The sequence below is a fragment of the Quercus lobata genome, chromosome 2, assembly GCF_001633185.2.
Source record: "Quercus lobata isolate SW786 chromosome 2, ValleyOak3.0 Primary Assembly, whole genome shotgun sequence".
Taxonomy (NCBI): Eukaryota; Viridiplantae; Streptophyta; class Magnoliopsida; order Fagales; family Fagaceae; genus Quercus; species Quercus lobata.
In genome coordinates, this window is record NC_044905.1 from 59,162,007 (window position 1) to 59,178,545 (window position 16,539).

Here is a 16,539-nt window from a genome sequence, read left to right on the forward strand (position 1 = left end):
ATATTTACGTGGTTCGGCAATTTGTCTACGTCCACGGACTTGCAGGGATTTCACTATTATCAGGGAAGAATACAAAGTACAAAATTGCGGCTACAACACTTTTTCTCTCACCCTCAAGAATGCGGCAACAACAACCTACCATCTTAAAAACCCTAATCACGGCAAAGTCGGTTTATATATATGAAATGGGCCCAAAAAATTATCGGCCCAAGCCTCCGCTCCATTGACTAAACCTCAGTAAATCTCCCATTAAAAACCACGCAATATTATTCGGGTCAGGTCGGGTTGTTAAACCGGATCAAACAAAACTATGCTCCACAAAACCCAAAACTACATGCGGAAGAATCAGCATAATTAGGTTTTGAAAAGTTACATACTCCCATATTAAAATATATATATTATGAGTACAAGTGTACCAAAAAAAAGTTTGTCACATAAACCCAATTTAGCCGTTCATATAAAGATAGTAAATTATACTATATAAGGATAACATTAAAATATTTTTAAAGACTTTTTTTTTTTTTTTTTTTTTTTTTGAGAATCAAATATTTTTAAAAACTTGAATAACTAAATTCAAAGTTCAAACAATCAAAATTGAAGCAACACGCAATGTTGAGAAGCTGTTAGTTCAACCAACGTGCATCCAACTACCCCCGTTCCTTCTATTGTCATCGTCACGGTTGTCTGTCAGTGCCATTTATTGAGATAATCACCCTTTAATCAAACGGGACATTTGTGATTTACTTCAATAAACTATAAGAGCATCCACAATTATTAGAGATGGAGGATCAAAAAAAAAAAAAAAAAAAAAAGCATCCATAATGATTTATGTCATCCTATCCTATTTTATTATCTTAAAAAATCATTTTATCAATTATACAATATCATTTTATAATAAATCCAGCATCTCAACCTTTGTTTTACCATACTACATATTAAAATAATATAATATAAAATAAAAATAATATAAATACATTTCTCATTTCTCTCTCTGAACTCTATTTCTCTTTCTCTCTCAACCACCCACCACCACCACTATCCAGCTTCTTAGTCACACCACCCACCTCTGCTGAGCAAAATCCATAGCAAAATTCAGCCCAAATCAAAATCCACCACCCTAAAGCATTGCCACCACCATCAAACCAAAACCAAACGATCAAACCCATTAAAAAAAAATCACCATCGGAGCCACCACCCTAAAGCAATGCCACCACCATCAAACCAAAACCAAACCCATTCAAAACAAAAAAAAAAACACCATTAGAGCCACCATCGGAGCTACCGACGATCAACCCAACAGATCCACCCACCGATCAACAGATCCACCAATTCAAACCCACTGATCAACCAATCCAAACCCACCATCAACCGATCCCAGTCCACTGATCCAAACCTAGCCCGTTGATCCAACCTTCGAAATCCAAAACCCAACACCGATGCAAGCTTTGAACGAGAGAGATGTGAGAGAGGGAGTGAGGAGGGGGAAGTTGTGACTTGTGAGAGATAAAGAGAGGAAGTGAGAGTCAGAATGAGAGAGAACAGTTGAGAGAATAAAATAATGTTTTTAGTTTTACAATTGAGCTACAGTGCAATTCTACATTTAGAATTGCATTGTAGCACAATTGTAAATTTTTTTTACAATAGTTACATTTTACAACATCTAATGAAGTGGGCATTTTGGACTAAATGGTAAAATAAGCTTAAATTTGGCATTTAGCCTTTTGGTTGCTGATACTCTAACAATCTATTTTTTAAAAATTTCTTATAAAAAATTCGAAATAAAAAAGAAAGACAGTAAGCTTCACTTTGCCGTCACTAAGTTAACGTTTCAATTTTTTTTCCCTTTTTATTATTATTTATGATTTGATAATTGAGAAAGGTGAATATCAGCCATGAATGTTCCAATAAAAAATATAAAGAGAACCCAGTTTAACTACAAAGTTTTTACTATTTCTACTTCAAACTCTACCAACCTTTATTATCACTTTTGTTTGATGCTCCATAAATGTGAAATTAAGATTCCTTTCGTTTTTATTGATTAATAACACATTAAATAAATCTTTTGGACTTTGATTTAATGGCCAAAGAAGAATGCATGCGTATATGTCATATATTAACTATGTACAAAATTTAAGCACAGTACTGTAGGTGCTGTTCCTTAGGTTCTCTTCTTAAAATTCAATTATGTGGCTATTTAACTAAAAATTATACTTCCATCCCATGAGAAAAAATTCATATGGTAGAAACCTAAAAAACAACATTTAAGTACTGTACCTAAGTCTTGTTCATTAACTATAGGAAGTTGTAACTACTCCATAAAAACCAACTAGCTATTCTCAATAGCATAAACTATTCTCATCAAATGATTTATAAAAAAAAAAATTTATACTCATCCTTTTATTTTTTTTCTAAATAATTCAAAATAAAAAGAAAGACAATAAGCTTCACTTTGCCTCCATTAATGGCCTGTTTGGTGGAAGGATTTTTGTTTTTGTTTTCAAAACAGTAAAAAAAACAATTTTCAGTGCGTGAAAATTGTAGTAACGTTGTTTGTATTTTTTGGAAATACGTGTGGGTAGTGTGTGAAAATACGTGTAATATTGTTTAAATACTGAAAATTGTTGTTTAAACAACGATAACAAACAGACCCTGAAATTGAAACTAGTTTTCAAATAATAATTTTTATATTGTGTGTTTACCTTTCACTTTTAAGAACAATTTTCAAAATACTAAAAAAAAAAATTGTTTGGGAAACCATTTCTATTTTTGAGATTTAAAAAAAAAAAATTACAAAAAGTAAAGTGTAGAATATGTAGATTATTATTATTATTATTATTTTTTTGTGTGGATAATGATAAGGGAGTAGAGCTCATGTACCCTTTTTTTTCTAATAATAATGATAAGTTTTAAATTTGAAGTGTGAGACCCACGAGTGAATTGGCATCTCCTCATGCACAAAGTGTTTGGGGGGTTTAGGGGGGAAAGGGTTTGAACTGCGGGTTTAGCAGCATGTTGTAATTATTTCTAAAAAAAAAAACTCTTACCAAAAGTTAATGTTTCAATTTTTTTAAATGATTTGATAATTGAGGGAGTTGAAGAGGTGCGGTTTAGCTATAAAGTTCTTCCTGTTTATACTTCAAAGCTCTGCCAACCTCCTATTATCAATTTTGTTTAATGCTCAATAAATGTAAAATTAAGATTCCTTTCATTTTTATTGATTAACACAACACATTCAATGAATCTTTTTGGACTTTGATTTAATTTCCAATAAGAATGCATGCATACTTGTCATATATTAACTATAGTAAGTTGTAACTGCTCCATAAAAACAACTAGCTATCATAGCTTTTTTCATTAGCATAACTTATTCTTATCATATGATTATATATATATATATATATATAATTTTATAATTTGATAATTATAATGAGGATGGTAGATTTGAATATTAAATGTCGTGGTTAAAAATACCAGAAAAATGTCAACTAGTTAAGTTATAAAACTTTTGACATTTCAAGAATAAAAAAGTCATCTTTAAGGATAAAAATATTGTATTTTTTATTTTTTTTATTTTTTATTTTGTACAATTCAATATGTGGGGAGGAGAGAATTGAACCTGATGTGTGTGTTTAATATTAGTTTTTTTTGCCAAAAATGTGCTAACATATGTTTATACTTTGAAAAAATGAGATTAAAAAAAAAAAGGTAAATAAAAGCTAAAAACTAACTAAATAAGCTGAACACAAATGAACACCCATGTCCTCGTTAAAAATATAAGGAAGTGTTGGTTGAGTTACAACACTCTTAACAATAAAAGTATTATCCCATTTTTTTTACATTAATAAAAATACTGAATTTAAGATTTGTTTTTGAAAATATTGAATTAAAAACTTTAATAATATAATTTTTATTTTTATTTTATAATTTGATAGTTAGAATGGAAGAAATGAAATTTAACCTTAAATGTTTTTATTTAGGAAATACAGGAGATTCCAAAGCTTTTTTTTTATGATTTTATCATCTCTTATGAATCTTTTATAATTAAAGATAAACAGCAATGATTCCGTAATGTAGAATCAAATATTCCATATCATATGGGAGATTTTTATTTTTTTGGTGAGATTTTTAACTTAATACCTTTCTTAGTTTTCCTAGTTTGCTGAAACCTGCAGATTCTTTTGGATTCAAAAATGGTATAGAGATTTGTGAATCTTTTCAGTATTACTTTCAGGCGTAATAATGAATAATAATGCTGGATTAAGGTTTTGTTGGTTTTAAATTTTTTACTTTTTTTTTTTTGAATAAAAAAGGAGAAAAGTGAATTGAAATGAACAGGGAGAACCAGTAGCCGGTAACGTGGAGTCCACTGAGAAGATTCTTTACGCACAGTTAAATATAATCTAAGTCCCATTTAAGATTAAAAAAAGAATTTTATTTTATTTTTTTTTACAGACTTTTTTTTAAAATTTTTTTATACTGAAAAATGGACTTTTCATTTTCCATTAGTTGTAAAAAAAAAGACTTGCCAGGAAGAAAGTTTTTCTCCAAATTAGTTTGGAGAGAAATCCTACAAACTCATTATATATATTTATATTGAGTTGAATTTTGAAAATCTAACCATTAGATTACATGTTCTTATAACATCCTTAATGCTTATAAAATTTCAAGATAATCAAAGATTAATTGTTATGTAATCAAATAAATGTTATAATTTCAAGTTTTTGTAATCTAAAGTTGTATATAAAAATAATTTAATTGATCAAATAGTAAATAATATTCGATTTGAACGAAATTTGATATGCATATTAAGAACATAAGTAACATAAAATTTAACGGTTAGATTTTCAAAATTTACAAAAAAAAGAAATATATGAGAAGTTTTGAAAAAAACTTTGTTAACTTTCTAGATTCCAGTAGATTACAAATTACAACTAGTATTTTACAAATTATCAATCCCAGTCAAAGTAATATCTTTATTTTATATTGAAAAAATAAAAAGGACTTCATATTATAGAAAATTGTTCTATATCTCCCAAATGTAGTGCATAATATTTTTAATTTGTTATTTTTTTAATATAAAAAATAGATACAATTTTAATGATGTATATATCAATCAATATGAAACATAAAACCACATCAACAAGTTACGAAAATTTTGTAAAAATTAAAATTAAAAATTTTAAATTATTATCCACAGTAATATGAATATCTTAGTATTATAAAATAATTTAATTAATATTTTTTTAAAAATAAGAAAAGGATAATTTTTTTTTACTATCTTCTCAAAAAAAAAAAAAAAAAACTTTTTTACTAGTAAAATTTTTCAAAGTCAATATTATTATTATTATTATTTCATTTTATTTTATATTTTTTTGAGGTAAGGCAAATATATTATTATCAAAAAAAGTCGTTTATATTTCCAACTCTGAATACACACCACTATAAAAGGTCACCAACCCCATCTTCTCTCTTCACGACTCTGTTTTGATTTAATCTTCAGGGAAGAAACCAAACCAAAACACTCTCTTCTCTGTTCGTGTTTTCTTTTTGCAATGGCTTTGCTCTCAGATCTCATCAACCTTAACCTCTCAGACTCCACTAAGAAAATCATCGCTGAGTACATATGGTGAGACCCTCTTTTGACTTTTTTTTTTCTTCCTTTACTCTGTTCGTACTCCTCCTCCTCTGCTTCTCTACAATTATTTGTACTTGTTTATATGTTTGTGTTAATGGGTTTGTTTATTTTGGTGAGCTTGGTAGTGGGTTTTCTTTGTTTTTGTGATATAATACTTGTAGCTTTGAGATCTCTGTTTTGTGCTTTTTTGGTTGGTTTTTTCTCTCTCTGTTTTGGTCTGTATGGTTACTGAGGAAACAGTGGAAAAGGAAAAAGGATATGATCTTTGGTTATTTCTGCTTCTCACAGGTGGATCGTGATTTCTTGATTCTTCTTTTGATCAGTTTCTGTTAGATCCCTGTGCTTTAAATTTAAGGCTCTCTTAAAGTTCTTTATTTTATGTTTTTGCTTTTAGTTTTCGTATCAACTACTAGTATGTAAGATTTAATTTTGCTTTTGTATTTATGAAAAAGATTTAATTTTTCTTTTTCTTTTTGTTTTGGTTTTCTCTGCTTTTCTTTTGTAAGACCATATGAGGGAAGCAGTAGAAAATAATATGTTGGAGTGTTCACATGTTATATGTTGTTTATGAGTTGCAGGATAATAGAAAGCTGACTTTAATTAAGCCATATAGTTGAAAGGGGAAAGTGAAGATGGCCATATTTTTGTATGAGGCCAATTATTGTTGTTTTTGTTTTCTTTTTGATAACCAATTATTGTTGTATTTTTGATGTCCTCTTAACCTTATAAGAGTCGAAGTAGATTATTAATATCTTATTCTCATTTTGTGAAGTTCAATTATATATTTCGTCCTCTTTGTTGTTTGTATGGAGCTTGTATTTTATTTTAATGGAATTATCAAGGGTTGACTTTGATGGCTATGCCCTGTTAGTTTTCCCTCTTTGTTATCAATCTAGGATTTTACTCAATCTAGGATTTTACCGCATATGGGCTTATGAGTTCCAGTAAGTTTTAAGGTTACAACAAATTTCACAACTACTGAGGGCAGGTTGAGATTGATATACGATAAAAGTGATGCAATGGTGGTCCAATGTGAAAGTGATATTGTACTGTTCACAATTTACCACTTCAACAAGTATTGAATAAAGCAGTTAAAATTTGTTGTGTTGTACCATTATGGGGGTGGGGGGAGTTTTATATTTTATTGAACTTTGATGGTTAATTTCCGTACACTTAATTTTGTCATTCTCTGCCTTTCTGTTTATTCCTGATTGAACAGTGCTTTTGAATAATTTTATTTTATTGTCTATAATTTTTTGTACAGGATTGGTGGATCTGGAATGGACCTCAGAAGCAAAGCAAGGGTAATAATCCTTCTCCTTTTGAATAAAGAATAGAAAACCATTGTTGTTTTTGTTATTATTTGGATTATTAATTTTTCCAACTGTACTTTTGGGTAAACAAAGACCCTTCCAGGACCCGTAAGTGATCCTTCAAAGCTCCCAAAGTGGAATTATGATGGTTCCAGTACAGGTCAAGCTCCTGGTCAAGATAGCGAAGTGATCTTATAGTAAGCTTACTATTTTATTCTACATTTCCTTTTCTTTTTGCCACTTGTAAGTTTTTTCTTTTTGCTACTTGTAAGTTTTATGTCGGTGATAGTAATTTTTATATATGTTTGGACATCCTCATATTTTGTGTATTGTTGATTTATTGAAACAGTCCCCAGGCAATTTTCAAGGATCCATTTAGGAGAGGCGACAATATCCTAGTGAGTTCTTTTTATCTACCATACACTTACACATACATATATTTATTTATTTAATTTGGCTTATGGTAAAGTGTTTTACTAATTTACTTGTATTGTCAATGCTAATTGACTTAGGTTATCTGTGATACTTACACTCCTGCGGGAGAGCCAATTCCAACAAACAAAAGATATAATGCTGAAAAGATATTCAGCAATCCTGCTGTTGTTGCTGAAGAAACCTGGTAACTTCCATTTCATCTCACACTTAATATATTATTTTTGAGTACCATGTTTAATGTTTTTTGGACCATGTGGGTTTACTTGCAATGATGAACAGGTACGGTATCGAGCAAGAGTACACCTTGTTGCAGAAAGATGTCAAATGGCCTCTTGGGTGGCCTACTGGTGGTTATCCAGGCCCTCAGGTATTGAAATTTTATAAAAAGGGCAGTGTTTATTGCACACAATGCCTGAAATAACTGAAATTGTGATTTTTAAGTCAAGTTTTCAAGTTTGAGTGACTTTATTTCAGGCATTGTGTACACACTATGTGCAACAAGTATCCTTATAGAAATACCCCTTTCCTTAGTTTCCCACTCTCTCGCTCTCTCTCTCTCTCTCTCACAAACACACATTTTTCATTGAGCTCTACATTCCTTTAGCGTCTATTTTTCTTCCTATTACTTCTATATCCATATGCATTGCTTGCGTCTTGTAACTCAGCTCTTGGCTTCCTCCTATTTTCTGGACTAACTTTTGATAATTTATTGTTGCAACTCAAGTGCTCTTCCTGTGAACTTAGGTTGTCTTGGTTTTTATCACTTTATAAATAAAATTTCATTTTTATAAAAAAAAGATATTTTACATGGTGTCCCTGGTGGTATAGTCCTACTATTATTTTGATGCTTAATAACTGAAGTTTTAAATATGATTTTGTGGCTTTCATTGCAAAAAGATTTGGTCCTTTTTTCCTCTTCATTAATAATTAGGTTGCCAATATTTTAACCTGTAGCAGCTGTGTGATTTGAAGGTTTTTTTGTTGCTGAACAGGGACCATACTATTGTGGTATTGGTGCTGACAAAGCCTGGGGCCGTGATATAGTCGATGCCCATTACAAGGCTTGTTTATATGCAGGCATTAACATCAGTGGCATCAATGGAGAAGTGATGCCTGGCCAGGTACAATAACAATTTCCCCATTATCTTCTTTTAATTTATTTTATATACCTTACTTCATATTTCAATCTCTGAACTGTTAATATTATATAGTGGGAGTTCCAAGTTGGCCCTTCTGTTGGTATATCTGCTGGAGATGAGTTGTGGGCTGCTCGCTATATTCTGGAGGTAATTTTATGTACTCAAATTAACACAATATTAGTTCAACTACCACTATTACTAAATAGTATGTGTTTCCCTAATATTCAATTTTTCTTTTGTATTAACAGAGGATTACAGAGATTGCTGGGGTTGTGGTCTCCTTTGATCCCAAGCCAATTCAGGTCAGAATTTTTCCCCATCATTTTTTGACTAAGCTCCTTCCCTCTAATTCCCCGGCCTTTATTTTTCTGTTCAATCATTCGAGCTTGTGACTTCTTAAATGTCTGACTTTAATCCCCCTTGTCCATCAGGGTGATTGGAATGGAGCTGGTGCTCACACAAATTACAGGTACATATTTCATTTACAACATCTGTAATTGTGGTAGAATTGCCTCTTTTAATGGTCTAGAAGTTGTCATGTTTTCCCCTCTCTCTCATGTCTATTTTTGGTATTTTTCCAGTACCAAGTCCATGAGAAATGATGGAGGCTATGAGGTCATCAAGAAGGCAATTGAAAAACTTGGGCTGAGGCACAAAGAGCACATTGCTGCATATGGTGAAGGCAACGAGCGCCGTCTCACTGGCCGACATGAAACAGCTGACATTAACACTTTCTTATGGGTAAGGATATTATAATTGATAAGGATGAATTGTTCCCATATTGCTGCATAGGTTTGCATATTTGTTAAATATTACCTGTTGTTTAGAATGGTTCTAGGAGTGATAATTGAGCAGGACAAGTAGTTTCTTCCATGCTGCACATGCCTGCACCCAGTAGCTTCAGTTTGATGATATGATTAGAGTGCATTTTCGGGTCAACGATATTTTAACTTGCTCTCATAATATGAAAGATACTGGTTCAGTTTGCTTACATTTGACTATTGGACAGGGTGTTGCGAACCGTGGAGCATCAATCCGAGTTGGTCGAGACACAGAAAAAGCAGGAAAAGGCTACTTTGAGGACAGGAGGCCTGCTTCTAACATGGATCCATATGTGGTCACTTCCATGATTGCAGAAACCACCCTTCTGTGGAAGCCATGAGTTCCCAGCTACACCCACCTGCATTTAGGAAAAACATTGTTACTGGCTTTCCCTGGGAAAGGACAGAAATTGTGTTTCAGTATAATCCTTCCATTTGCTTTACGTTAAGATTTGATTTGCCCTTTTGTATTGTGTCATTTGCTCTATTGTATATTTAGCTTGCAGGTGAATTTAATTCCTCCTTGCTTCTTGATTCTGCCTCATTTTAAATAATGGGTTTTTATATGAACTCAAAATATGAAAGTGCTGATTTTCTTCGTTGAAAATGGTTAAATTGGTTTCTTTATTGTGCATGGTTTTATATGTTTACTCAATGATAATTTGATAATAATAGTTTATTTCTTATTCAAGAAACATAAAATTGTATACATATGTGATCTCTGATCTGGAGCTTTACTAGCAAAGCTAACCCCGACCTGTCAATTGAAAACGCTGCCTTTCAAGGCGATGCATAGCAAAAAGAGAACAACTTAATAATAATGCGGCACATAGCCAAAAGAGAACAATTTAATAATAAATAAGCGGAGAAAAAAAGATTAAAGAAAATAAAAGTATAAGCCTAATCATTTTATGTTTCAATTATGTGTATAATGACTGGCACATATGTTATCACTAACGCCACTAATAATCCTGCATCTTTCACAGTATATCAGCTCTACAAATTGGGAAAAAATATGGTGTTAGTAAACTTAATTCTTTGTTTTTGGTAGCAATAAAGAACTATGAGCCTCGGTAAAAAAACAAAGAAAATAAAGAAGTTTTAAATGCATATATGATTTCAATTTTGCGCGCATAGTCTTTCACGTGCAATTGCCACTCACCTGCATTGCACTGCAAAGCACACACCAAAAGAGAAGAAAAAAATGGAATTTCAGTGCCAATGAGCTTATTAATTTTGCTTTTTCCTTCTTGATATAAATCGTGAAAAAAGTGGAAACGTCGTGTATATCCTAGCATCCATTCACGTTATATCAGCAATCACATCCTAGCCTTGTTTGAGATTTCTTGGGCACTTGGAGTCTTGTACATTTCTTATCTTCACATCTTGTTTTCTCTTGATTCTGTTCATGCAAATCTAAATGGAAATGTCTGGTAGCAAGGAATTCTCGACCCACTGTTTCACACCATTGCTTTTATGTATGTTGCTGTGGTGGGCCTAAAGTGAGAATGTAGTATCTGGTGTGCCCGTCTTATGGAGTGCACCTCTCACATTGTGGGGCTCACATGCTTGTGAGATGCACACTCCATGAAATAGGCGCATAGATAAATTTTCTAATATGAGTATGTGAGTGTAAGTAAAATTTTTATTTTGGTCTTAGTAATACTAACACTGCTCAATTTACAATAATACATAACTTTTTAAAAATCAAACTTAACAATTACTAAAGGGGTCGATTGTGAATGGTAGATAAAAAGTGGACATAACTCATGAGTAATAGTTGTATTTATTGTTCACAGTCAACCAATCAAACAATTATGAAATTAGTTGTGAAAAAAGCATTACGTTGAGTTATTTTGGGTCACACTCACATCAGATAATTTGGCCTGATTAGACTCATATTTGTAACAAGAATAAGATGCTAACTTAGATTCCAAGTGAATAAGAAATAAGCAAGTAGTGTATTCAACATGGGTTTACATAAATGCACCGGCCCAGATGGCATATCAATATTATTTTACAAGCAGTCCTGTAGCATTGTAAAAGTTGAAGTTTGAAATTGCATGTCATCCATTTCTTCCAATTTGGATCACACACCTAGGCTAAGGGCATTCTTTGTATTTTTATGGAAAAAAAAACAGCGTACAACCTATTCATTTGCAAATCAAAATCAGAGTTATATATGCCAATGGAGAAGAAACATTATTCTTTAAGTTGCACTAGGCCTCTCTCTATGATATTGAATGAGGATGGCTTTGTCCTGCACTAGGTGAAGCATTATTGGTAATCTGATTTCTGGTACATCCTGCATATTTTGCTTTCAAGTTCATGACATTGCTTAAATGAACTCAAACAGAAGTGGGATCATATAAAAAAATAAATAATAATAAGCATGGCCTTGTGGAGTTCAGAAAACCTGGGACAAGATGGATGCAGTGGAACGGGGGATACATCTGAGTTCTCACGTGTTCCTGATGTTAGCGTTGTACATCCTTAAACTTCTGCAACAAAGAGCAATGTCACTAAGTCGAACGAATTGGTCTCCTCATTGCCCTCAACAATTTGTGAACCCTCTCTTTTGTGATGAGAAATCTGCAACTGCTAATCCCCCAATACTTCAATGAAAAGCATTGAAGATATGATGCTCGATTGAGAACTAAGTATTTCGAAAGCTCATTTGACTGCATTTATAAAAAAAAAAAAGAAGAAGATATTTTGAAAGATGTACAGGATAAGAAAAATTATCTAATTTTTTTTTTTTCAAATCGGCAAGATTCTTTTAATTTTCACAAATGCTAAAAAGATACCGTCATTAGTCTATCTCAAATCCAGCGTTCAACATCCCCACCACAATTTTTTTTTTTTAAAGAGTTGCTTTTCTGAAATATAAGTACAGTAGCAATATTAGATTAGATGTATAAAGCATAAATTTAATAACTCTGAAGATTGCATTTAATGCATTCATCCCATTCGGAAAATTTACCATTCAATTTGATTTTTTAGAACATTAAATAACTATCTAGCATGCCATGTTTAAAGTAAACTTTCTAGTTCTGACATTGTTTCACCTTATCACCCATTTGTAAGTCCTCTACTTGGTTGGAGCATCAACATTTATTACATCTTGTTTGGATGGAAAGGGGAGTAAAGGGAAAGGGAGGTGGAGAGGTTTGAAACTAATCCCTTCCAATTGGAGGAATTTGGAGAATGAGTTGAGGGGAGATGTTCCGCTTATAGTAAAAACATTTTATCATAAAATCTGGGTATCACAATGTGAGGGTTATCCATGCGTATGCATGTGTAAAAATCTACATGTATTTACTGTGTGCTTATCTTTGAATGTGTGCGCTAATCTATTTGAGGAATTCACCATTTGCAATTTGGATAAGTCATCAGTTTTCCTAAATGGTATGCACATTTATCTGTTACCTTAATATTTGCATAGTGGGGTGACATTGGTCTGAATATCTTCTAGTCTTTACAAGAGAGAACTTTTTGTTGTTTTTGTATAAATTGACAGGTGGGACTAAAAACACAGTCCGTAAAGTGCAATAAGCTATGACATTCATTTTTCTATTCTAAGTTTCCTTTTTATCATTCAGATAAATTTTGAACATTTGAATTGGGTTTTAACACTAAATCGAATAAATTGTTCTAAAATTAAAAAAAAAAAAAAAAATCAAACAAGATACGGTTGTGAATAATTTAATGTCATATTAGTTATCAACATATTATAACTTGGCTGGTTACTATTTGAACAGTATTATTAAAATAAAAGATTTAGAGAGAAAAAAAGTGGAAGAAGGAGAATTAATGTGGTTTGGATTGAGGGCTTATATCCACATTAAAAAGTTTTTAGAGACAACATCTTTTATGGGTATATATAACATAATGGTTGACTTATATAGGGGATAGTGATTATGCTTGAATCAAGGATAATTAGTATGTTTGCAAGGCATACCAAGGGGTCACGAATAAGGTATGTATATAATAAGACATACCAGGTGCTGATAAATTTGATGGAGGACAGAGACGAATTAATCTCAAAGGACTTATGAGTCAAAGGCAACGCATGAAATCCTTATCTGTTAAGTGTTAACTATAGTCTACAGTAACAATGTAATTAGAAGAATAGAGAAATTTGTGTGCTGAAGTGCATATTCATCATAGGAAAATTGTTTTGATTGTCTTCTTTCAAGAATCTAATTTCCTCATTGTCTTTTCAAAAGCACAATTCTTCATTCTAACAATCCACAACCAAGATCTTGAGTACCTGAATACTCTTCTACTTTAAATTGTATAAATTCCTAACAATCCACAACCTTGGCATTGAAAATTGTCTTTTTTCAAGTTACTACAGTTTTTTGGAAATAATATAACCTAGCATCCATTCACGTTATATCAGCAATCACATCCTAGCCTTGTTTTAGATTTCTTGGGCACTTGAGTCTTGTACATTTCTTACCTTCACATCTTGTTTTCTCTTGATTCTGTTCATGCAAATCTAAATGGAAATGTATGGTAGCAAGGAATTCTTGACCCACTTTTTCACTCCATTACTTATATGTATGTTGCTGTGGTGGGCCTAAAGTGAGGACAGGGCCGGCTTGAGATATTTTGTGGCCTAAGGCGACCATGTTCAATGGGGCCTCTTTTTATATAATTTAATAATTCAATTGAAGTAATTTTCATTTATTGGTAAAAAAAATTTTTAAAACTTGTTTTATCAAAAAATCTAAATCATTTATCAGTGTCAAAATATTATATATATATATATATATGTATATATGATTGTATTTTAACCACTATCAACAGCTAAACAAATAAGCAAATTTACATCCAAAATCACCATTTAATGATAAAAATGAAAAGAAAAAATTTAGCTCTATCGAGTCTCCATTGTTCACAACATCCTAAAATTGTACCAGTATTCACCAAGCTAATGTGTAATAAAAGAGGAAAAGTAAAAAAATAAAGCTTTTTTTTTTTTTTTTTTTTTTTTTCGGTACATCACGTGGGTCACTCTGTGGCTGTGTGATAAGTTTAGAAAGAGAAATATTAAAAATACTAAACACTTGACTAAATAATGACTAGAAATAAAAGGGTGAGGAGGTAACATCTTGACAGTAAGTGAAACTACTTTTTCAATATGTGGCTTCTATTTTGTCTTCTACCACTACCACAAGAAAACGAAATTTTAGGAAGAAAAAGAAATGGAGTGAGAGCTTGACACAAATCTGAAAGGTTTTTAAGAGCCAAACCTGAAGGGAGAAAGATCAGAACCATAACAAATTTCAAGTTGCTACAGAAAATTTAAATGGGGAGAATGGCAGAATTTCTAGCAATGAGTATAAAATCTAGGGTTTGAGATTGATTTTTTTGGGTCTTGTTTTTAGTTTTTCTTTATTGAGTTGTTGAGAGAGAGAAAGATTTTTCTGTTTCTGTTTTGGGAGACTGAGTTGTACGCTCAAATCAAAACTCCCACACAGAGATCGAACCGTTAAGAGCACAGCTCACGAAGAGATTTTTTTTTCTTTGATATAGATGAGAGATTATCAATTCTCCTGCATAGCTCACAATTTTTTTTTATGCTTTTTCTTTGATAAAAAAATTATTTATATGCATTAATTAATATTTGAAGCTTAATTAATATTTTTACACATAAAGAGATAATTTTATTAGTTTAAATTTAGGGGCCTTGTTTCACTTGAGGGCCTTAGGCAATTGCATTCATTACATCTAGAGTAGAGCCATGCCTGAGTGAGGATGTAGTATCTTGTGTGCCCGTATTATGAAGTAGGACAACCAGAAGAGGCAACTTCTATGAAGCCAACTTCTTCATCGTCATTCTAGTCTTCTTCCTTAAATGGTGCTCCGTTTTGTACATTATTTCTATGGCAAAAAAGTTCCTAAATTTTAGATTTCAAACTTTTATCAATTCTAATGTGATCCAAAATAAAAGAAAAATAAAAAAGAGCCTAATTGCACACGCAAAGCACGTGTGATGAATTGAGCCAAAATCAAACAAGATCCTATATTGATAATTGAGGGGCCAATAAATAAATAAATATTTATAAAACCAAACAAACAAGTTCAGGGGAGAAAAGTAAACAACCGCTTTAATTAGAATATCCAACTGAAATTCTGAAACTTTTGGTGTTTTCGTAAGAAAGCAGAGATTAGATAATTTTAAAGAGCATCTGCAAATCTAAATAAAAGTACTACTGTTGGAAGATAATACAATAGTATCAAGAATAATTGAGCAACATCAGCCTTGGCAGAGGTTTAATCTAAAGATAAATTATGGTCTTTATGGCTAAGGTTCAAGATTTTTCCTTCAATTTCAGCATCCTCTTTGTAAATGCTCTGTTCAGTCCTGTCCTAAAAGAGCTCCTAGTCTGAATTTAGAGAGTAGAGACACCATCATCCAGTCCTCTTATGGGAAAAACTCCTGTAGCATAAAAGCATAGGATAAGAACTCATCTATAGGCAGAGACCATGCTACAATACCGAACAAAATTTTTTGGTTTTATCATAAATTGATGAAAGTTCTTTTAACGCAAACAAAAGAGCAGGAATTAAAAACAACAGCTAAAGAAACTACTTTTCTTTTGTCTAATAGGTATGATATTGGAATTCATCTGATATGGTTTTCTGTGCTTTTTTGTAGTCCTTTACGTGTCCTTTGGGGATCGACAATTTTCCCATGACAAATGCCAGTCATATAAAGGTTTGTTTCCTGCCATTTAGCCCAAAAGTTCATGTTAATAATCTACCTATCTTGCAAATCGCTCTCTGCTACATGACATTCTAATTTCTTACTGTAACATCTTAATTCTCTTACTCTACCCCAACAGCAATTCTCGAGATCAGATTCCCTCTAAACAACCACAACAATTTCCACCATATATCAAACCAATCCATCTAATACCTTAACATGAATCTTGTCCCTTCTGCTCATATAGCCTCCATTTATACTTACATTTTGACAATTACTGTCAGTTTTTACTGGACACATGTATTTGAGTAACCTCAATCCTTAGGACAACATTCATAATGCAATGTCAAGCTCTCCCTGATTTTTGGAGTGACTGCCTAACTGTACACAAATCCCTTTAGTTCTCAAATTTTAAATTATTATAATTGCCTTCTCAATTAATGTCTCATTACCAAGTAATAAGCATTTGTTTTAGTTT

At 31.9% G+C, this 16,539-nt stretch overlaps 1 protein-coding gene across 1 annotated transcript; it reads left to right on the forward strand.

Annotated features, from left to right (window-relative positions):
• Positions 1-5,383: 5,383 nt before the first annotated feature.
• LOC115975984 (glutamine synthetase cytosolic isozyme 2) lies at positions 5,384-9,958 on the forward strand. The gene is made up of 12 exons (XM_031097038.1): positions 5,384-5,626; positions 6,900-6,939; positions 7,042-7,145; positions 7,298-7,346; positions 7,461-7,567; positions 7,663-7,750; positions 8,376-8,504; positions 8,595-8,669; positions 8,771-8,824; positions 8,954-8,991; positions 9,104-9,263; positions 9,532-9,958. The coding sequence occupies exons 1-12, from the start codon at positions 5,553-5,555 to the stop codon at positions 9,682-9,684; spliced, it is 1,071 nt and encodes a 356-aa protein (XP_030952898.1). The 5' UTR covers positions 5,384-5,552; the 3' UTR covers positions 9,685-9,958.
• Positions 9,959-16,539: the final 6,581 nt, after the last annotated feature.

What these genes read in the sequence shown, in the direction of transcription:
- LOC115975984 (XM_031097038.1), top strand. Translation starts at nt 5,553, where the DNA reads ATGGCTTTGCTCTCAGATCTCATCAACCTTAACCTCTCAGACTCCACT. An exon ending in GTTGTTGCTGAAGAAACCTG is followed by an intron (nt 7,568 to 7,662) that starts GTAACTTCCATT and finishes AATGATGAACAG; the next exon opens with GTACGGTATCGAGCAAGAGT. An exon ending in GAGAAGTGATGCCTGGCCAG is followed by an intron (nt 8,505 to 8,594) that starts GTACAATAACAA and finishes AATATTATATAG; the next exon opens with TGGGAGTTCCAAGTTGGCCC.